Source organism: Tiliqua scincoides, chromosome 9 (assembly GCF_035046505.1).
Source record: "Tiliqua scincoides isolate rTilSci1 chromosome 9, rTilSci1.hap2, whole genome shotgun sequence".
Taxonomy (NCBI): domain Eukaryota; kingdom Metazoa; phylum Chordata; class Lepidosauria; order Squamata; family Scincidae; genus Tiliqua; species Tiliqua scincoides.
Window position 1 is genome coordinate 13,817,859 of NC_089829.1, and position 22,090 is coordinate 13,839,948.

The 22,090-nt window shown below is 45.5% G+C and overlaps 1 protein-coding gene across 1 annotated transcript in view; it reads left to right on the plus strand.

The window, feature by feature from the left end:
• The window catches only part of VPS13D (vacuolar protein sorting 13 homolog D), a 136,506-nt gene that overhangs the window by 31,906 nt on the left and 82,510 nt on the right, over window positions 1-22,090 (plus strand). Inside the window, exons 18-34 of the mRNA XM_066637903.1 lie at window positions 823-955; window positions 1,565-3,784; window positions 5,384-5,532; window positions 6,710-7,756; window positions 7,916-8,006; window positions 9,110-9,236; window positions 10,503-10,683; window positions 11,648-11,830; window positions 13,053-13,275; window positions 14,004-14,214; window positions 14,439-14,610; window positions 15,880-15,986; window positions 16,317-16,526; window positions 17,789-18,051; window positions 19,189-19,322; window positions 19,540-19,698; window positions 20,546-20,771. Of these exons, the coding sequence (XP_066494000.1) occupies window positions 823-955; window positions 1,565-3,784; window positions 5,384-5,532; window positions 6,710-7,756; window positions 7,916-8,006; window positions 9,110-9,236; window positions 10,503-10,683; window positions 11,648-11,830; window positions 13,053-13,275; window positions 14,004-14,214; window positions 14,439-14,610; window positions 15,880-15,986; window positions 16,317-16,526; window positions 17,789-18,051; window positions 19,189-19,322; window positions 19,540-19,698; window positions 20,546-20,771 (5,836 nt within the window). The remainder of the gene's footprint in view (window positions 1-822; window positions 956-1,564; window positions 3,785-5,383; window positions 5,533-6,709; window positions 7,757-7,915; window positions 8,007-9,109; window positions 9,237-10,502; window positions 10,684-11,647; window positions 11,831-13,052; window positions 13,276-14,003; window positions 14,215-14,438; window positions 14,611-15,879; window positions 15,987-16,316; window positions 16,527-17,788; window positions 18,052-19,188; window positions 19,323-19,539; window positions 19,699-20,545; window positions 20,772-22,090) is intronic.

Below are 22,090 nucleotides of genomic sequence, written 5' to 3' on the forward strand. Positions count from 1 at the left end.
TGTATCGTATACAAATACAATATTTGTATCGCCATCTTTTTCATATTTAGTATCCTATTTATACTTCTTTGATCCACTCAAGCACTTTACTTGTCTCGTTTCTGAAAATCTTGCTGTGTTTTAGGTACTAACAGAATTAGAATATTAAAGAGTACAGTTGAAAACTTTAACAAATGGACGGCACAATTCTATATGTGTCTATGCATGTGTTCAGTGGAACTTTCTCCTAGGTACTAAGTGTTTTTAGTGTTGCAACTTGAGAGTGAAACTATTCAAAGATACTTCAAATCTTGTCAGTTTAAAATCTCTTTGAATACATTCCCAATCCGCTAATGCTTTCAGTTGTATTCTTTTTGAGACCTTCCATTAAGGTGCTGGCTGTCACCTGGTTAGAGGTGAGTTACTCCTGGAAGAATATGTGCTCACTGGCATCCCATGCAGGAACAGAAGCTAGCTGTCTCCTCTCCATTATCTTTTCCAAGATGGAGAGGTGAAGCCTCTTGGCAGCAGTCCATGTTTCTAGTGTACATGGCAGACACATGCTCTCTAAGCTTGAAACCTTTTTTCAAGCATCAAAAGTTTTAGGGGCAAAGGTCTATAAACGGTGGGGGGGGGGGAGGAAGGAATACAAGTCTGGTGTCTAGTAGTGCATAAATAATGGTTTGAGATTATAAAAAGAAAGGGAAGGGTGCTAAAACATGCAAGTTGTACCTGTCAAACCAACAGTGTGTGAACTGGTAAATGATAAGATTTTGATTTGTTCTTAACAAATACAAAAGGAAGCATTCCGAAGCTTGGAGGTACTTTCCTTTTTCCTTTCAGAAAGACAGCAAACGCTGGACAGTGTGCCTTGATATTTCTGCCCCTCAGGTGATCTTTCCTGATGACTTTACATTTGCTGATCCAGTGTTAGTTGTGATTGATCTGGGAAGAATGTTACTTACAAATTCTCAAGGTACTTTTAAAAAATGTCTTTTGATAAGGGAATATTACTCTTATAAAAATCAAGAGCCCCCTTTAAAGTATTTGGTGGTGGTGTTATTAAACTGGAGAGAATCTATGTGAATTTATTCAGAAGCAGGATATATCTGGGTACAAGATGCTGGAGAAGAGTGGCAGGGTCTCCATCGGATTTGTGCCCATGAAATTTCAGGCGCAGATCCAAGTAGCCCCACAGGGCTGCCTGGAGTGTTGCATGGGGTGAGGGGATGCAAATCCCCTTACTCTGAGTTGCACCCCAGCTGGTTGCACCCCATTTGTCCTGCCTGTTCCAGCTAAGGTTAGGAATTGCACCCTGAGATGCTTATGGCACAAAATACCTCTCCTAAGAGAAGAGAAGACACAAGAGAAGAGAAACCAATAACCTTTTTTTTCTTTTGTAATCAGTGCCAATTGTCTTAAGATTTTTGCAAACTGTAATTTTTTAAACATGCTTTTTTACTTAGTTGTAAAAAAAATTCATCTTTTTTGCAGAAAAATAATTTTCATAATATGAGAAAATAACATTTTAAACTTTTGGCTTGACTAACCTTTCTCTTCTTTTTTTCTCCTTCTGAATTTCTAGATGAGCATAAAAAGAAAAGTTCAGGTGGTCCGTTCACGGAGCTGAGTGACCTGAGTGACGATGAGTACAAAACACCTCTTGCAACTCCTCCCAGCAGCCCACCTCCAGAAGCTAGCAGGGCTGAAAACAAAACACTGGAGTTTACAGGAGTAGAAATTAGCCAGGAACAACTGCAAGCCCACCTGATGAGCAAAAAAATGTACGAGACCTACAGCTTGTCATTTATGGATCTTCAGATCATGGTTGGGCGTGTGAAGGACAACTGGAAGCATGCACAGGACAGTGATGTTGGCCCAACCCACGTGGTGGAGAAGTTCAATGTTCACTTGCAGCTGGAACGAAGGTTGATCTACACCTCTGATCCCAAGTACCCTGGGGCGGTCTTGTCTGGGAATTTGCCAGACTTGAAAATACACATCAACGAGGACAAAATAATGGCCCTGAAGAATTGTTTTGGAAGACTGAGCACGTCTGACACAGAGACTCCGAGCACTTTGCAGCTGGGGAAAGAGAACATTTTCTCAGATATGGACCAGCGTGGAAATCTGCACAGTTCCGTTGTCAATTTAACTCAGAGCATTATGATTGTAGAGCAGCACACAAAAGAGGTCCTTGTGGAATCACAACTGCTCTTAGCAGAGTTCCAGGTCAACTGTATGCAGCTGGGGGTTGAAAGCAATGGGCGCTACATTTCTGTCCTCAAGGTTTTTGGCACAAATGCCCATTTTGTGAAGAGGCCTTATGATGTAGAGGTTTCACTTACTGTCCATGGCTTGCTGTTGGTTGATACCATGCAGACATACGGCTCTGATTTTGATCTCTTGATGGCTTCCCACAAGAATCTCAGTTTTGATGTCCCAACTGGAAGTCTCCGAGATAGCAGGGCACAGTCGCCTGTCAGTGGGCCCAGCGAGGCCCTTCCGGTCAATGGAGTGGGCTTGAGCGAGAAAGGTGCTGTGTCCTCAAGCGAGCAGTCCAGCAATTTCCCGCCCAGTGACGAATCTTTAATTAAATTGGAATACCAGTTTGTGAGTGCAGAGTGTCCCTCAATGAACTTGGACAGTACTCTCCAAGTGATCTCGGTGCAGATGAACAACTTGGATATCGTTCTCAACCCAGAGACGATCGTTGAACTGATCGGCTTCCTCCAGAAGTCCTTCCCAAAGGAGAAAGAGGATTCCAACCCTCAGCCATTAATGACGGACTCGGAAAGAAATTTAAGCGAGCAGGAAACCTTTCAGTCCACACACGCTCAAAGTGTAGAAGTAGCAGTGGACATCCACTCGTTAAACATACTTCTCCTTCGGACTGTTACAATGACAAACGGGGAGAAGCTTGGCCGAAAAATTGCAACAGCGAGCATTGGTGGCACCAAAGTGAATGTTTCCATGGGCAGCAGGCTAGATGTCAACGGCTCTCTTGGCTGCTTGCAGCTGATGGATTTGACCCAGGACAACATTAAACATCAGTATGTTGTAAGCATTGGGAATACACTTGGGTACGAAAATCTCATTCGCGATGTAGGTTACTCCAAACCTTCACTTCTCCAGTTTGATGACCCAGGTAGCCTTCCGGATGCCTTGAGCTGCACTTTTGTAGAGCAGTCAAAAGAGGAGTGTTCACTTCACCTCAAGATGGCCTCTTTGCATTACAACCACTCGGCCAAGTTCTTGAAGGAGATCACTTTATCAATGGATGAGCTGGAGGAGAACTTCCGCAGCATGCTGAAGAGCGCAGCCACGAAAGTGACCATTGTCCTGGCCAACAAGACCGCCGAGTACACCGAAATGGTGTCTCTGTTCGATACTCTGCCTCGATCCCGGGACCCCTTTAATTTGGACAATGACGGAGAGGATTTTGTGTCAGTGCGCCCCAAAGGCGAAACCATTAAGCTCATTTTAAATGTGAACATTGAGTCTCCAGTGGTATCAATACCCCGTAGGCCAGGCAGCCCCGAGCTGCTGGTGGGTCACCTAGGGGAAATATCCATCCAGAATTTTGTGGCAGGAGAAGACAACACGAGAAACGCCAGGCTTCAGGTTGAAATCAGAGATATTAAAATGTATTCTCTCAACAGCAATCATTTAGCAAGCAAGAAGGAATCTGTGTCTGAGGTGCCACATGCTCAGCCCTCTTCCTCTGACATCAGCAGCGTCAGCAGTCAGGAGGAGCCTCAGTTCACTCGTCACGATTTCTTCGAATCGTTGCATAAAGGCCATGGTAAGCTGCACCACACTGTACTTGTTTGCTGTGATGTGTCAGAATTACCTGCTTTTTGGCAGGCAGGCAGGCATGGCTTTTCATGAGCTTATCCTGACTTGTGCCAAGTGTACTTTTGACACCCATTTTTGGGATAAATGGAGGATACCTCCAAAGGTCCTTTGTTTTGAAATTCATACTTTGAATGAAGTAAAAGAAGGAGTCGAAATTTCAACATTTCACCGATTGATCATCTAAAACAGGTCTCTAAACTTTTCAGCTGAAGGGCCGCATCAAATATCTAGCACAATGTTGAGGGCCGGAAAAAAAATTAAATATAAAATTTAAATACATTAGAGATGGAACTTAGATGAATAACTGAAATGAATGGTCTTAAATGTCTAGGATTTCTCCAAGCACCAACACAGCCCAAGAAATAAAGCACACACACTAAAATGGACCCCCATTCCCTACCTCACAAGTGCCACTCTGGTTGTGTTTGGTCAACTGGACCAGAGGCTCTCGGGATCAGAGGCTGGCTGCGGGCTGGATAGAGGGTCTCCGCGGGCCGCTTCTGTCCCCCAGGCCGGGGTTTGGAGACCCCTGATCTAAAAAGTAGCAGCAGCTTTATCAGGTAGAATTGTAGAATGTGAGAGTTGGAAGGGAACTTGGAGGTCATCTTGTCCATCCCCCTGCTCAAGCAGGCAACTGCTACAGCAAACCCGGGCAGGTGGCTCTCCCCCCTCTGCTGGAAAACTACTAAATAAGGGAGACTGTTCCAGTGCTGGACAGCTCTTACAGTTAGGACATTCTTCCTTTAGTCTAAACCTTCATACCTGTAGTTTCAAGCCTATGGTTCTCATTTTGCTCTTGGGAGCCACAGAGAGCAAGTCTTTTCCTTCTTCCATATGTCAGCGCTTTCAGGTACTAAAAGACAAATATCTGATCTCCTCATAGTCTCCCCTTCTTCAAGCTAAATATGTCCAGCTCTTTTAACTGTTCCTCATGGGACTTGATTTCCAGACCCCTCACCCTTTTTATTGCCCATTTGTGAACTTGTTCCAGTTTATGAATCTCCTTAAGGTATGGTGTCCAGAACCAGACACAGTATTCTAAGTGATGTCTGATTAGTCTAGAATAGAGTGGAAGTATGACTTCTCATGTGCTCTGTGTTAATGCAGCCTGCTATCATATTCACTTTTTGTTTTTGCAACCTTAGTTGTTGTGTTGCCAAAGCTCATTGATGTCACCCATGCCTTGCCTCTAGATTGAAGTTTCCAGATTTTGTTCCTGATTATAAGAAAATAGTAGCAATGCCCAGACCAGAGATGGCTTATAAACCTGGCTCCTATAAAGGCTAGCACTGGCCTGAGAGTTTTATTACTGTATTGTATTTTTTTGTTGTAAACCATCCTGGGGCTCACTTCAGAGGCAGGAAGGCATGATACAAATACATAAACATTTAGCTTTCTGAGTGTGCAAAGTGTTATCTTGGAATAGTCCTTACAATGGTCCTGTAAGTTAAGTGCCTACTGTTGCGTTGTAATGAAAGGGGTACCTGCAATCTAAATGGAAGCCCGTCCATGGCAATAACACTTGTGTCTCTCTTCTTATTTCCAGCGTTCCATATTTTGAATGATGCGACTATTCAGTTCCAACTGGAGAAGATTTCAGTAGAGAGAGATGCAGAGTTGGCTTTCTCCATGAACGATGATGTTGAGATCTCGAACATTATGAAGATTGAGGGGAAATTTGTCAATCCCCTGAAGGTAGGCTACACTTACATGCTTTTTTTCTCTCTCTGTTGACTCCACTAGTGGTTCATGGCTCCCCTCAGGAGGTGACTTTGATTAAAACAAATGCCTGATGCTAGAGACAGCTTACTGATTGCTACAGTGTGAGTGGTTGGTTAGGTATGTGGGGAATGAGAGGGTCTCACCAGTTCTCTTGTTTTCCTCTTGTGCTTGGAGAGGCACAATTAGTGGAGGGCTTGTTCTGCCATCCTAGATTGTGCTGCTCCTCAGGTTATCCTGTAATTTTGGGTTTGAGTAGATGAAACATGGTTCCTGGAGGAGGGAGAGCATCTGAATGACTGGGGAAGTGGAGCCAGTGAGGTTGTAAGCATGGCAGCAGAGGAGAAGGGTAGGCTGGGAGATGAAACACACCTGCTCTGTCTAAATACTCCAATGCCTTTGTCAAACAGATGAGGGGGAATGGGCCATTTTAGTCCACTTGTCTCGGGATTTGGGTGGATTTTGCATGTATTTTGGAGACTGGCTGAGTGTTCTTTTGGGCCTGGATTTGGTTGGTTTTTGGCTCTGCTCCATTTCTCAATAGCCTCTCCACCTCATGTTGAATGAAGTATTTTGTGAAGGAGAGTATTCAGTTCCCCTCCTTCAAACCCCCATTTGGCAATGTGTGTCTTGGAGATGTTTAGTTTTGTGGCAACCAAAATGACAGTCCTGTTAGCGTACTCCATGGGAATTGGTTGTGCAATTGGGACCTGCAACATAGGGTTTTTTCCTTTCAACCTTAATGTGCCCAGTTGGCTCAAACAAGCCAGTTTTCTCTTCCTGCTCCTTTTCCATGGTCTGCTGTTGGTTTTTGCCAAGAGACATACAGTCATTCGGTGGCCAGTCTGCTTCAAGTTCAGTGTTGTGAGTTATTTTAATTTGCAAATGTATCTACTTCTGCAGGCCTAGGGATTTCTCTTGAGTGTATAGAAACCATGGCCTTGTCTGTGGGTGGCCCCATTTCACATTCAGACTTAGGCCCTCAGCCACCCTGGTTCCCTATTGGCCTATCTGATGTGTTTGGAAAAGAGTAAAGATTCCGCTGTGTTCCAGAACTGTGAACCATGTATCTGAATAGTGATAGTGTAATCAAACTCCTTACGACTGAGCTTTGCAAATGGTTAATGTTTGACTCCCCTTTCCTGAAATGTAGGTGGTGTTGGCAAAACATGTTTATGAGCAAGTGCTGCAAACTCTCGACAACTTAGTTTGCAATGAAGATCTGACAAAGCCACCGTCCAACTTTTCCCCCCCTGCGTATCCCAGTGCCAGTTCCCCTTCAGCATCGCTCTGTAGCATAAGCTCGGACTTTTCCATTGAAAGAAAGGAGAATGGGCTGTTCAGTCATTCCAGCTTTGGTCCAGCTACAAACAAATTTGTGCCTGTCAAGGAAGCCATGGAGTCATTTACTCAAATACAAGCAAACTTTCATATTTCTGAGTTCCAGGTTCAGTTAAGCGGTGACCTTACGCTTGGAGCGCAGGGCCTGGTCAGCTTGAAATTTCAGGACTTTGACATTGAGTTTACTAAGGATCACCCTCACACCTTGCACATTCAGATTGCCTTACGTTCTCTGCTCATGGAGGATCTTCTGGAGAAAAATCCAGACTCGCAGTACAAGAACCTCATGGTTTCCCGCGGAGCACCCAAACCATCCAGCTTGACGCACAAGGAGTACCTTTCCCAGTCTTGCCCATCAGTGTCTAATGTGGAATACCCAGAAATGCCCCGTTCCCTCCCTTCTCACATGGAGGAGGCTCCAAATGTCTTCCAGTTGTACCAAAGACCTACTTGTGTCTCCCACAAGAGGCAAAACGAAGATGCAGGCTTGGACTATCCATTGACGCCACCTCCTTCCCCGACGGGGAACAAATCACAGGTGCCTTGTGGGAAAAGTGACTTTGATGATTCTTTGGTCCACATCAGCATTTTGCTGGTGGACAAGAAGCACCCTGCATTCTCTTCTAGTTATAGCAGAATCAATCGCAGTGTGGATGTTGACTTCAACTGCTTGGATGTTTTGATAACTCTGCAAACCTGGGTGGTGATACTGGACTTCTTTGGGATTGGATCCACGGCCGAGAACCATGGGATGAAGCTGCAGCCTGAAGACATTCAGCACACAGTAAAGTCGGAGGCACACGTCTTGCCCGATGCCTTGGAAGCACAGGATTCTGTGAATACTAAACTGGATCTGAAGGTATGAGGATATTTGAAACGGATCACATTTGTCTTTGTAAATGATTCATATGTTCACATCTCAGACTGTTTTGTGTAATGTGATTTTTAAGGTGAGAGTTTTATAGCGCTTAGTGACTGCACAGCTTGACCTTTCCCTCCTGTCTCTCTGCATGTTCAGGTCCATTCTCTGTCCTTGGTTCTGAATAAGGCAACCAACGAACTTGCTAAAGCGAATGTATCCAAACTCGTCACTCACGTGGAAATGTTTGGTGAGTCTGAGTTGCCTGCAGGCAGGACTTTAGCAACAGAAGAATGTTTCAGGATAATTTTCATCCTAAAGTTCAGGTTCCAAGTTATTTTATTCTTAACTTAATGGGGGCCCTGTCCTGGGAGTGGCCACGTTGTTCACATTCAAAGGATGTCGAAGCATCATGCCATTTCTTCCAGTATAAGGGAATATAACAAAGCTGCGTTGCTCTTATTGATAAAATGATTGTGGGCCAGTGGTGCCAGGTAAGACCTCTGGTGCTTGTTTTATATGAGGAAGATGTGCAGCATGAAAGGAGAGGCTGCATTTTGTCAGTGTAGCAATGTAACTGGTGGTTTTGACTAGGAAGTTGCATTAATCTAGTTTTAATTTGAAAAGTGTCCAGGGTATTTAGCCGTATTTCTATATTACCAAGCCTAATGATTGAGTGGGAGTGGCTACACTCAGTGGATGAGCATCTGCCCTGCATGCAGAAAGTCACAGCTGCAGTCCCTGGCATCTCCTGACAGGACAGAAGAAAAAATTTCCTGTCTGAAACCTTGGAGAGCTGCTGCCAGTCAGTGTTGGCTGCACTGAGAACGAGGGACTGAATGTCTGACTCGGCCTAAGGCAGCTCTAGTGTTAATTTCAGTTTCCCGTTAAATGCAATTCTGCTAGAAATGATCCACAAGGTCCCTTTTGAAAGTGGTGGAGAAAAAAATTGTTCCGCGGCATCCCCAGTGTAGCATTTTTTCCTCAGTGGCAGTTTGCTGGTTCCTCCCTTGGACTGTGAGCCTTTTCAGAACAGAGTCATTTTTTTTTATTTTGTTATGTAAACTGTGTTGTGAACTCTTGTTGTTGTTAAGTGGTGTACAAGTATTTCTAATAATAGTAACTTTCAATACATTACAAGGGGTGGGGCATGAAATACTACAGGGCCTCTAACCTCCTTTAGGTTGAGGATTTCATGAGTAGAAGTTTGAAAGGAAGGGGTTGTTGTGTGCCCTTCTGGGAGATCTGCCCATTGCATTCTTGGAGCAAAGATGGAGCCCCACCTCTAGGCTTCAAAGATATGAATGTCCATGCTTTCTCATGTGGTACCTGAACACTCTTCGGTTTCTTTAGAAGGAGATCTGACCCTTCAGGGAAGCATTGGGAGCTTATCCTTAAGTGACCTCACTTCACATGGAGAGTTTTACAGAGAACGTTTCACTACCAGTGGTGAGGAGGCGCTCATCTTTCAGGTTTACAAGTGAGTGGATAGTTTTCTCATCTGGGCTGAGATACTGTACAGTAGTGAGGGTACGTTGGAGGCTTCCAGCTTTTGCAGAAAGAAACATATATTTAGATTTTATTTTTTCCAATGTAGATAATCACTCATGTGTAGCTTTTCGGGGTCATCCTTTCCTTCACCTTGTTTATGATATTTAAATAGGCAAAACAGGTTCAAGGCATTTGAGTACCTGAGAAGGAATGCCAAATTCTGTTGTACCCTTACCTGTTAGTAAAGTAACTAACTTCCATCCATCCTCTGCCTCACTGGATGAAAAGGAAGAGGGGAACAGAGTTGAAATCAGAGTAGCCCACTCTAGCCCACTCCTCTCTTTGCCTTCTTGCTTCCTCTTCCTTTTTTGATGTCAGCGAGGAGGAGGAGCAATAGAATTAGGTGGTGCTGCTGCCAATTTGCTGCCTCAGTTGGCCTCATGGATGACTTAGCCCTGTACATATGGACTGTTGAGTTTTGGGGGAGTGACTCTGTGTGTGAAAGGGGCACAGTTTGCTGAAGCATGCTCTCTGCTTGGGCTACTAGGAAGTCTGATTGTGGGAGATAATCTACTAGAAGCTATGGCATGACGAATATTGTCTGTAAATCTAATCATGGTATACCTATTATGGAATATAAATGCTCTAAAGAATTTAGGCCATATGTTGGGAAAGCAATGAAAGCTCTTCGGATCTGACCCCAAAATGGAAGTCAGTAATCAAAGTGGAACTATTAAATCAGCCTGATACCAGTTTGGATACACCTGGCCCACTGATGAGGCCAGGTGAAGCTGCTGTCTCAGCTGGTGGATCAGTGGGTGGTGATGGCTTGTTCCCACCTGCACCTCTGTCATCTTGGCCATCCAGCCCCCTGGCCATGCAGCGCATGACCCACTGTTGCTCCTCCTACTTTCTGTCCCTGAAAGTGTCAGGGATTGACTAGATGGGGCACTGGCAGAGGGCCCACATCCTCAGAATGCCTACCTAGCTGACCTCTGAAGCCTCAGTATCCCCCAACACTCACTGATAAATGTTCACTCTAACTTTGAATTGCCTTTTGTGACTGCATGGTAGCTACTGATTATGTTCCTAATTCATTTTGCTATAGTGCATTTAAAATAATTGGAACATTTTCTGAGCTGCATGATGGGGAAATACAGTAGTTGTAAATCTTTTCTCCTGCATCACTGCTCTCTCGGGTAGGCCTTGAACATGACAGTAGAGAGACCTTGTTCCTTTCCTTGTTCCTTGCAAGGTATGGCCAGCCTGATCCCTTGCTGCAGCGAGACTGTGATATACGTATCAGCCTGCGGATGGCATCGGTGCAGTATGTCCACACTCAGCGCTTCCAAGCAGAAGTGGTGTCGTTCATCCAGCACTTCACTCAGCTCCAGGATGTCTTGGGGCGTCAGAGAGCAGCTGTCGAAGGGCAAACGGTAGGCTTTCTGTCCACCCTTTCCTGTCCAGGGGATCTCTAGGTCAGGGCCAATTTCAGGGAATCTCTTAGGAAGCTTGTAGGAAGCCTTATACCAAGTCAGACCACTGGTCATAGCTCACTATTGTTTGCCCTAACTGACAGTGGCTCTCCAGGACTTCAGGCAGGAATCTTTCCCCTTCCTGGGGATGCTGTCAGGGACTGAATTGAGATCTTCTGTGGGCAAAACGGGCTCTCCCACTGAGCCATTCCTTCCTGTTGACAAACTGCCCTCCGTGGAAACCCCACCCCCACACACGCCCCACCCCCACACACACCTGGGTCTTTCTAAGCTGTGTGGTGAGGCTTATCTTGGTAGGTGGGATGAGGAAGCAAGTATAAACAGGGAAGGAATGTACATTTATTTCAGCTATGTACTCTGTCTGTGTCAAATGCTTTCTAAAGTTCAAAGCAGTTCACATATATTTTTTGCAATGATCTTTACAACTCCTTTATACGGAGTCAGTATTTTCCCCATGTTTTTGGAGAAACAGGGAGGCTGAGAGAGAGAAGTGAATGTAAGGCTCCCTAGTGGCTAGGGAGAATTTTGGAATCACAGATTTCCTAGCTCACGGCTCTTAGATCAGCTGTGGCAGCATATTGGTGAAGGCCCTTTTGGCTAGAAACCTGTCAGAGACTTGGCACACGGTGTATTTGTTAGAGTGATTTATTTCTGTCTGCAGAGTTTTAATCAGACTCCTGCCTAAGATGGAATTCAGACAGATCTGGCCTCAGGGAACTGGAGTGAGATTTTTATGATTATGGGGTCAATAGAAAATTTGCAGCAGTTCTATGGTTGGTGTTTATACCGTTTTTATAGTGCGAAACCTATATTCTCTGTGCTGCTTTATAGAGAAAAATAAAATAGTTTTGCTACCTGGTCAGTGTCACTGCATGTACTTGAGACGAGCTCTGTTTTCCCAAAGGTGAGGGATCAGGCTCAGCGATCCTCCAGAATTCTTCTGGACATAGAAGCAGGAGCTCCTGTCCTCCTTATCCCTGAGAGTTCCAGATCCAACCACCTTATTGTGGCCAACCTTGGGAAACTGAAAGTCAAAAACAGGTTCCTCTTGGCAGGCACCCCAGGTACCTTCTCACTAAAAGATAAGGTAAGACTTGAATGCTCCTCCTGACCGGTACTTGCATTGCAACTGAACTGAGCAATGAAGTTTTGTAGCATTGGTCTTCATTTGAAATATTTCTTTTCCTTTCTTTTGAGGATTTGATTTTACAAAGCAATGCATATAAGGACCCTATATTATGTGAGGTATTTCACCCATCCTTGCAGATCCTTTAGGTGTGTTTGCTGTAAAACCTTGTGGAATTCAGCCCCTATCTTCGTCTCATTCAAAATTGGGCAGTCATATTTCTTAAAATGAGACCCAGTGGTTGTTTAGGACCTACTGGCCAAATGCTGCCCCTCCTCTTACCTGGGCCAGTCTCTGTAGAAGAGGAAAAGGGGAGATGGAGCAGAATAGGAAGTGAGGAGGAGAGGACTGGTGAGCTAGAGCATCTCTGAAGCACTAAACTCTCCTATCCTTTGCATTTCTTTTTCTGCTCCAGCTACCACTTCCTTTTCATATTCAGATGAAATTTTTATTATTTCAGAAGAGGAAGGGCAGTGGTGGCAAGCAGGCAGATAGCGGTCAGTGCCCTCTACCACCTGCTACCTCAGTGATGGTCCAACCATGTTTAAACCTTTTTGTTTTATTTTTTATTTTTACACTCAGTTGCAGAATTCCATAAGGACTGGTTTGGAATGCAATTTGCTGTGTTTCCTATGCTCGGTCCTTCAAAATCTCTTTGGAGATGACCAAAATTAAGAATTAATCTGCAATGAATAAAATTGTGTTTAGTTAGAAGCGCATGCGTTTCTGCTTGCGGTCCGGTACCGTAAAAAATGTTCAGGCAAGTGCCAACTTGTGTCATATATGCTCATGCAGATAGGTTGCATGTCTCCACTTATTTTCCCTGATCTGAGGCAAGAGGGAGCTGCACAGGCCTGACCCACTCCTCAGCTGCTGGAGCAGCATGCTGAGGAGATTGGGGAGGGGGCACAGAGCGGCTTTTCGAGAGTATTTTGCAATGCCGTCCCATGATAGATTGCACTGTTTGAACCTGCGTTGTCTTCCTGTTCTGGAATATTCGGTTTGGCTCCATTCCAAATATTCGGAATGCGTCACATTCATTGTGGAGTGCTTGGTCTTCCTTGCTAGCTGCAGAAAAGAATGATGGAGTCACTTCCCTTTGTGAGCAGCTTTCGCTGAGGGCTCACTGCTGTTGGCCTGTGACCCACTTCATTCTTCATCCCAGGCTGTGTTCTTCTTTCAGCGGGACTCTGTTCAGTTCTCCTCACCAGCGGGAACCCCAAAGCACAACATGAAGAAGACGGAAGGTACAGATGAGTCTAAGGTGGCGCCGACTTCCTCCGAAGGTTTAGTCATGAAACCGTCGTCTTCAGGACCAATTCTTAGTAGACAGAAGAGTGAGCCTGTAGTGGGTGTTGTGACGAAGCCACCCAAATCATCCACTCTACTAGCCACTGAAAGTCCAGGTAAGTTGGAGAGCAACTCGGCTCATATTGCCCATTCCAAGGATGGTTCTGTTTTGGGGGAGGTGCCTCTGACCTGTATATTTGGTGTTTGTTGTCATTGTGTCTTGGTAATCCAGTAGATCAGGTCATCGTGAGCAGAACTCAGTGCACAAAATAGTAATTAAACAGTGCTTTTTATGTGCAATATGGATAATATTTCAGTTTGAGGATGAAAAGAAAACCCAGGCACAAAGGGCAGTCTGAGGTGGGGGGGGGGGTAGTGGAGGTGCCAGCCTCCTGGATTTGAAGAGAAAGCATGGAAGAGAAAGTGTGGAGGGTAGGGTAGGCTAGAGACCCTTGAGCCCTGTACTCTCCTGCACACTTTCTCTTCTGCTCTGTTCCTTTTCTTTTGCAAATCCTGAAAGTGAAAGGAGGAGTCTGCAGCCGGGACACTATTGGGTCATGGGGGCAGTAATGCTTGAGTCGTTTCCTTGAGTAGTCTTGAATTAGCCCTGACTCTCGGTCTCTGGAGATTTTTGAATGGTGTTATTCACTCATAGTTAAAGATCAACATGAATTGATGTTTTGAATCCTGGTTTAGTAGTTCTGTGTCTTGACAGTGAGTCCTCTCACCACAGAGGCTGAGTTTGCAGGTAGCCCTTATGCAGTGGAACGGCGCTCTCTGACGAAGATCATTTTCTGGAGAGCTTGGTTGGGATGGTGATGCATTCTGGATTCATCTCTTGCAGAAGAACAGACCTGCCTGTTAGACTGCATCGTGGTTGATCTCCAGGACATGGATATTTTTGCAGCTGAAAGATCCTCGCGAGAATATTCAAAGGCTTTGGAGGACCCCAGTTGTGATCTGGCTTTCCCTTCATATGTTGTCAGGCAGACAGGAGGCAGCCTCTTGACTGAACCCTTCAGATTGAAGCTGCAAGTGGAAAGGAACTTGGACAAGTGAGTCATGTGGCTCAGTGCAATTTTGCATTATCATTAGAGCACTTTCTTCACTTGAGGTTGGGACGCCTTTTTCAGGCTATCTGATGTTGTGTTCTGTTGTCTCAAGTGCTGTCTTGAAATTCATATTCAAATGTAAGGCTGAGAGCTGTCTCCACAGCACAACACATCTGTTTTTAGTTATGCCAAAGTTTCTTGATCTGTGGGCATTTTTTCCCTTGTAGGGAGATAAGCCATGCTGTCCCTGACATATCCATTCATGGCAACTTGTCCTCTGTCCACTGCTCCCTGGATCCAAATAAATATAAGCGGATTCGAGGACTCCTGGAGAACAATCTGGGGGAACCGATAGAAGAGTTCATGCGACCTTATGACTTGCAGGACCCCAAAATACATGTGAGAGAGTGCTTTTGCAATGTAAAGAACTGCTTTTGAAATGGTTTGAGTTATATGTTGTGTTCAGACATGAGGATTTGGAAGACGGTAGAGGTGGAAATGGAGGAGCGTGTGGGGGGTGATGAGGAATATTGGTGATAGCATAGGGTACGTAGGAAGCTACCTTTTCAGATTGTGAATCATTCCAACAGTTCTGTCTGCACTGACTGGCAGCAGCTATCCAGGGCTTCAGACAATGACTTTCCCAAACCTACCTGGAGAATGCAGGGATTGAGCCTGGGAGTTTCTGCAGGCAGTGCACGTGTCTACCACTGAACCACAGCCTCCAAGTTGAAACTCTTGTGGTGCTGGGAATTCTAATGGACTTCAAGAGGATCACGAAACATTTGCCATTCTGTATACTCCAAATGGATACAGAACATACACTCTAGGATCCATTCAAACACTCATCTAGTCTGGTGTTCCATTTCCTGTAGTGGTCAAACAGTTGCCTCCGGGAAGTTCACAAACAGGAGGTGAAGGCAATACTGGGGTCCCCTCATATCTGTGGGTTTCACTTATCTGCAGATCTGGGGGGGGCACTCCTGGCACCGTCCCCCGCAACCATTATAGTACCTTTGTTATTTTGTGGTAGTGCTTGCAGCGCAGTTGCTTCTTCCTTAACTTTGGGCTTAAGTGACAAACTGAATGTTTAGGCAACCCACCTGCGCACTAGAAGGAGACTAACGGAATGTTAACAGGAAGTAGGAACTCCTCTCTGTAGCTTTCAGGCCTGCACATTCAGTACTTCAGTTAAGCAAGAATGTAAAGGAAGAAGCACCTGTGTGGCAAGTGCTACCACAGTAAAATAAAGTTACTGTAATGAGCCTGCAAGGGGGTCACTATTTATATAGAGTCCCCCTGTATCTGCAGTTTCTGTATCTGTGGGGGGATCAGAACAGAACCCTCACGGTTATGGAGAGGACACTTGTACTCCTTTCCTGTTGTTCCTGCCCTACAACGTGCATTCAGAAGCCTCTTTTGCCTCATGTGGAGGGTCGCCTTTCTGACTAGTAACCATTGATAGCTTTGTTCTCCATGTGAATTCTTTGTGATTGGAATGTAGAAAGACCAACCGGGGGACACTTGCCTATTGGAGGTTCTTTGGCATAGGGATTGTGTTTGTCTCAATTCAGAGCTGTGGAGAAAATACTATGTGCAGTGCGTGCAGGTGCTTTGAAAGCAGCAGGTTACCTCTTACACTTACTTTGGTCTCTTCTCTCCTTGCAGACTGTATTGAGTGGAGATGTATACACCTCCATGTCTTTCCTAATCGACATGGTCAATGTCAGTTTGGAACTGACTAATCCCCAAGGGAAGGAAGGCTCATTAGCCAGGTTTGTTGTTATTGATTTTTTTTTCTTTTTTGCTTTACCTTGACTGCGGCTGCTTTGTGTTTTTCACTGTTTGTGTACAAGAGATTAATGAAGAGAATCAACAGAGAGGATATAAACGATGATTCATTTGACACGGTGCTCCAAAGACCCTACAGCCGAGTCTCAGTCTCTGCAGTTTTCGGCATTTGGAGTGCTGTTTGGGGGGAAGCTAGAGAGAGGACCCTTTGCAAGCTGGATCACTGTTAACCGCATAGCTTCCCCAATGTATTTAGTAGTTATATTCAGATATCACGCAGAGAATGTTAATTCTCTGGTTTGGTGGTTCTTCAGGTTTGACTTCAAGAAGTCCAAGTTGCTCTTCGAGAGCTTTTCCAATCGGACCAAATCCATCAACTTGGTTTCACATTCAATGATGGCATTTGACACACGGTATGCCGGCCAGAGGACATCTTCAGGAGTGCCAAACGTGTTCAGTTGCATCTTCCAGTCGTCTAAGAACAGTAGCATTCAAGGAGCAATACAGATTGAGCTGCATTACAGGTAGGAGGCCTAAGGAAGCCTTCCTGACTGAGGCAACAGGTTCTGAAACTGCCTGGGTGCTTCCAGCCGGGAATCTGGTACAGTTTTGGCACCTGGAAGATGGGCATATTGCTGCATGTCCACAGCTCCTGTATGTAACTCACACTGGGCTCTAGCGGACCCCGCCACCATACGGGGCAAATGCTTAAGAATAAGAAGAAGATTGGGCTCTAGCGTCAGGATTGCAGTTTGGTTTTTTGGCACTGTATGTCAGTTTTGTCTCTAACCACTTGCCTTGTCATCACTGGAGTTTTTAATGAGTGACTGATGCAGGGCTTTTTTCTTTGATGACTTTTTTCACTTTGCCTGTGTGGCAGTTGAAGCATTTGAGGGCCTGATAGTATTTCTGCTGTTTACCATTTTTTTGCCCTCTAGAACAACCCAGAAAGCAGTCCTCCAACATAACATAGGGTTATTTCCTGGGGCCTTCTGGAGTAGAAAAGTGGCAGCTAGCAGGAGCCAGCTTCCAGGAATTCTGTTAGTACTTGAAGTGCCATTGGAACCACTGCTGTCCACAGAGATGTGGAAAGAAAAGAAAAAAAAACAAAAACTCCTACTGCCACTAACGGGGTGAATCCCCAACCCAGCATAAACACCTGTCTGTGGGCAAGGGAGTTGCACACAGTGTAAATAGCATCACTGTCCTCTAATGAACTTGATTTTTCTGAAAGAGAGCACCCAGGATGGGTTATCTCCTCCCATCCAATCTCAAGGCAAGATTTAAAATGGTTAGGCATAGTTCCAGTCCTCAGTGCCATGTTGTTGGAGGCTGTGAGCAAAGCTCTGCAGTGGCCTCTCCCCACTGTGCTTTGGGTCCCCTTCACCTCTTTAGTCATCCATTTAGTGCCAGCAGCTCATTCCAGCCTTCTTGCATGTCAAGGCCTTGCAGTGACGTAGAGGGCTCTGGTGGGCACCCTTGTTTGTAAGTAGAGCGGTGCCAAGCACAGCAGTGGCACAAGTCTCTTGCTGGTCTTGCACCATCACTGTCACTGGTGCTGAAAGATTTAGACAGAAGCCCCCTTTTGGGAATGAGCTCTTGGCTAGTGCCTGATCCAGCTGACCCCCGACACTGTCCCTGTGCCCTCCCTTGTTTGTTAAATGAACATAATTTCTTACTTGCCTGTTGATGACCCTGAAATACAATTTCAAAATGATTTTGATATACCCAATTTTCAAAGCCTGTCTGGATTGGAATGCATAATTCCTCGTTTCTTTTTCATTAGATCTACCAAAGATTCCTCCTGTTTCACAGTTGTCCTGAACAACCTCCGTGTGTTTCTTATCTTCGATTGGCTGATGCTTGTTCACGATTTTCTGCAAGCGCCTAGCGATGTGAAGGAGCCCCATGTCACGCCTTCTCGGCAGCGCAGTCACAGCAGCGAGGCAGCTGTTGTTCCCAAAGCAGTGAAGTGTGGAATAGTTACGAAACGGTCTTCTCTTCAGGTCACTGTTGAGAAGCAGTTGGAAGTCAAGATAAATGTGACAGGTATGGCAGAATTCAGAGGCAAAAACCTGAAGCAAGGAAGGAAGGATTGGAATGATCACAGGCCAAGGCTTTCCAACAGCAATTGGCCTGTCTAGAACACATCCAGACCACTGTCCCCATCCCCCCATTCCCCAAGGTGCACAGCCACGCATCTCACAGTCAAGCTCCGCGCAGCTCAGAGTTTGGCAACCTGGAAGTTGGGTGATGATGTGTGACATCATTTCCCAACATCCAGAGGCAGCCGCGGGAGGGCTCTGCATAGTTACAAGGATTCTTAGAGGAAACTCTGTTCCAGACATGATTGTATTGTGCAGGTGGAAGATTGAGAGGGCACATATTTTGCATAGCCATGTTTTCATCCTGGCTTGCTGAACTCATGGCATCCAAATCCATTACAGGCTTCAAGTGCAGGTGGTGGGAACCCAAGATCAAACTGAAGTGAATCCAGTGTTAGGGCCAACAACCATTTCCTTGCTTTTTAATGTATTGATTTGGCTCTTTTCCTCTTTTCTTCCTTCGTACTGCTCAGGGCAGTGTGCACAGGGCTTCCAGATGTTCTCCCATCTGGACCCTGATTGCACCCAGATCAGTTGCGCTTCATGTGAAGCTGTCTTGCCTTGAGTCAGGTGATTGATCCAACTAGCTCATAATTGCCTGAACTCACTGGGTGCAACTCTCCAGGGTTTCAAAAAGGCAGAGGAAGATTCCTCATTTGGAGATGCCAAGGATCACCTAGATAACCCTAGAACCTTTTGCATGTCAAAGAGCTGCTTTCCCATGGAATTGCAGCCTTCAGAAAAAGGACTGCATCAAGTGCCATCAGACCATGTCCTGAAACCGGTTCCCAGTGGCTCACATAGCAAATTCTGTTAATCCCGTGTTGTGCAGTACAGTATAAAGATCTGTGATGGGTCAACTGTAATCATTACCTCTCAGATTTGAGTGCCTTCCTAAGTACTGGCTCCCTTTCCATGTTGCCTGATGTAACTGAGGTTTGAGCTTCCTGAGCCACAAAAATGTCACTCATCAGAAGATGTTACCTGGTGCGAATTTCTTCTGAGCGTGGCTGTGTACACTAGGTAGTAGGACCCAAAAATCCACTTGTCAGCAATAGAGACTTTGTGGTTTTTCCTTCAGGCACTGAATTTGTGGTGGTGGAAGACATGTCCTGTGCGGATACCAGTGCAATTATTCTGAAGGGCACCACAGTTCTCACGTATAAGCCCAAATTGGTGGATCGCCCTTTCTCGGGCAGTTTGTTCGGCATCGAGGTAAGAGTGTGCTTCTGTTGATGGAGGAAGACATCCAAGTGAGTTAAGAGGCATGACTTCTGATAGTTGGCATAGGAGCCTCCCTCCCATGCAGGTGGTCCCTTCCAGTTTCCTGTCCTGCCTGTTCCAGCTCCACATTCCAGCCTTCAAGGCCTCCTCAGGTTAGCAATTTGCTCTTTTCTCCTGTTCCCTTCTAATCACTCTTCTGTTCCTCTAGGTTTTCTCTTGCCGACTAGGGAATGAACAGGAAACAGCCCTCTCCATCATTGATCCTGTACAGATTCAAATAGAACTAGTGGGGAATTCTTCTTCGTACCCAAGTGGTTCAGGATTGCTGGATGCTTTCAACAGTGAGGATTTTCCACCAGTTTTGGAGGTAATGCTGCCTGAAATAATGTTGTCGGTGTCCACAAGCATACATACAAGTTGACCTGACATGGGGGCTGCCCTAAAGCCTGGAGTGAATGAACCCCTAAGTATGTTGAGGACTCTGGTTGGTTGTAGCATGTTTCAGTTTTAATATCTACTGCAAGCATGCAGATAGCCCTATTCTAGCCATTCTGTCATGATCTAGCACTAGGTCCTGGAGACCTTGAGACGAAACTCTGTGCTTGATCCCACATGCTGCAGGAGGAGGGGCGCACCCTCATCAACCCCCACAGCTCTTAATTTGTCTTTCACTATGATTCTACAGTAAAAATTTTAAGGTTTTGTGAATATGCTCTCTGTTAAACAATTCCTCTATGTACAAAACTATGAATTTTGCCTGTGAGTTTTGTTCATGTGCAGCTCCTTCAACCTCAGCTGCTCAAAGGTTTCCTGCTCCCTCCCACAAATCTGCCATTTCAACCTTCTTGCCCCATGCCTGAAATTCTTGATGATGCTTTCTCTCTCCCATCAAATCCTGTCCCAAGCCCACCTTTTCCGTGAAAGGTCCGTCTCAACCTCCTAGTCCTTGTGCACCCCTCAGGTCAAATCTGTGGTTGTCGAGCACCCTCCATGTGTGTGTGTGTGTGTGTGTTAGAGGTCCAGGGATTCTTACAAAAAGTGCAGGTTTTGACACCAGTATTTGTGTTAAATTCAGATGTCATTCCAAATCAGGTTGCTTAAATTTAAATCTGTTATCTTTAAATAACAGAATGAAATAAAATCCTATTTTAAAAACCCACCATTTTTATGTAATCATTTGCATGTCGATTTCTTGGTTTCAAAATTTCCTTCAGATTCAGCTACAAGCCCTGAACATTCGACTGTCTTACAACGATGTCCAGCTGTTCCTGGCCATTGCAAAGTCCATTCCAGGCCAAACCAGCAATGCAGTCTCTGACACTTCTGTCTCTGATATTCGGGTTTCTTCTTCTCCTGCTGGCTCATCTTGGACAAGTGAGGCCTCCGGACCACCACTGGACAACACAGAAGTGTCAAAACATACTTTGGATCCTGTTCTTGGTAGGGATGTAACTTTTACAATGTCTTTTTCTGTGACCCATTTGGCATACATCTAGACTTAACCTGATAAAGTATATGATGTTCAGTTAGATGTAAAAATCTGTGTCTCATCAATTTGTGATCTGAGTGGCTGTTATTCCTATTGCTGGGGTGGGGGATCCATCTGCTTTTCATAGGAAAGCAGGCTACATTTTATTTAGCAAAAATTTTTCCTCTGGCAGACTTTGAAATCAGCAAGCCATGCTACTGGTAATGTGTCAAATGCATTACTTAGTCCAGCGGTTTTCAAACTCTCAGGGAGAGTTTGAACCACAGTTAAGTCTTGGGTGGGGGTGGGGATGTACTCACCAGTCCCTGCAGTAGTTGTTCTGGGGTGCAGAGAGCCCTGCATGAGCATCTGCCGGGCTCCCCAGGCTTCTAAAAGTGAAAGCAGAGCGATCACGCTCCACTTCCAGTTTTGCGAACTGGAGCATCACACAGGACTTCCCGCACCCCAGGAAGGCTGCTGCAAGGGCAAGTGAGTGCATCCCAGTCCCTGCCGCCCCATTAGCAATGTGATCCTAGGGATCGTGTCGCTGCCTCCTCCCTGCCTCCTCGCTGCCCCGTCCCTTAAGGGGGTAGAGGCCAGGGCCTTCAGGCTGGGGCGTTGCGCCACCCCAGTTTGAAAACCACTACTGTAGTCCAATATCAATATCATCACTGCGTAAGTAACCATGCCAGTTCTCACTGGCCCAAGAGAGGATGCAGCTGGCCCACCAGCTGGCCCAAGAGAGGATGCAAACTCCACAGCCACCACTTGGCCATCAGGGTTCAAAGCCAGATCCAGGAACATCCCTAAACTATGAACCTGCTACTTTGAGGGGAGTGTCAGTCCTATCCAGAGCAAGTTGACAGTGCAATTCTTGGGTTACAGCTCTTCGTGCCTGTAGTACTTCTGTCTTGCCTGGATTTAATTTCAACTTCTGGGCCTCACTGCAGCTTACACAGTGTGTTGTTGACATCTGGCAATAGTGGGTCGGTCTTTATCTATGTATGTCACGTACACCCTGTTCTTGGCCTTGAATGACTGTAAGGGAGATTCAGCGTAGAATAACCTTGGAACCTTAAAAGTAATCTTTAGAACAAACAAAACATTAAAACTGTGCCACTGACCTTCATATAGTAATGTTAGCTACTTGTTGAGCTAATGAGTGGTGATCTAGGCAAGCATGCTGTGTTGAGATGGTTATTTCCATGTCCCTGTGTGCTTTCTTGGCACTGTGGTGTATTGAATTAGCCTCTTTAGTTCATACCAAAGCAGTGGGGGCCCGCAAAATTTA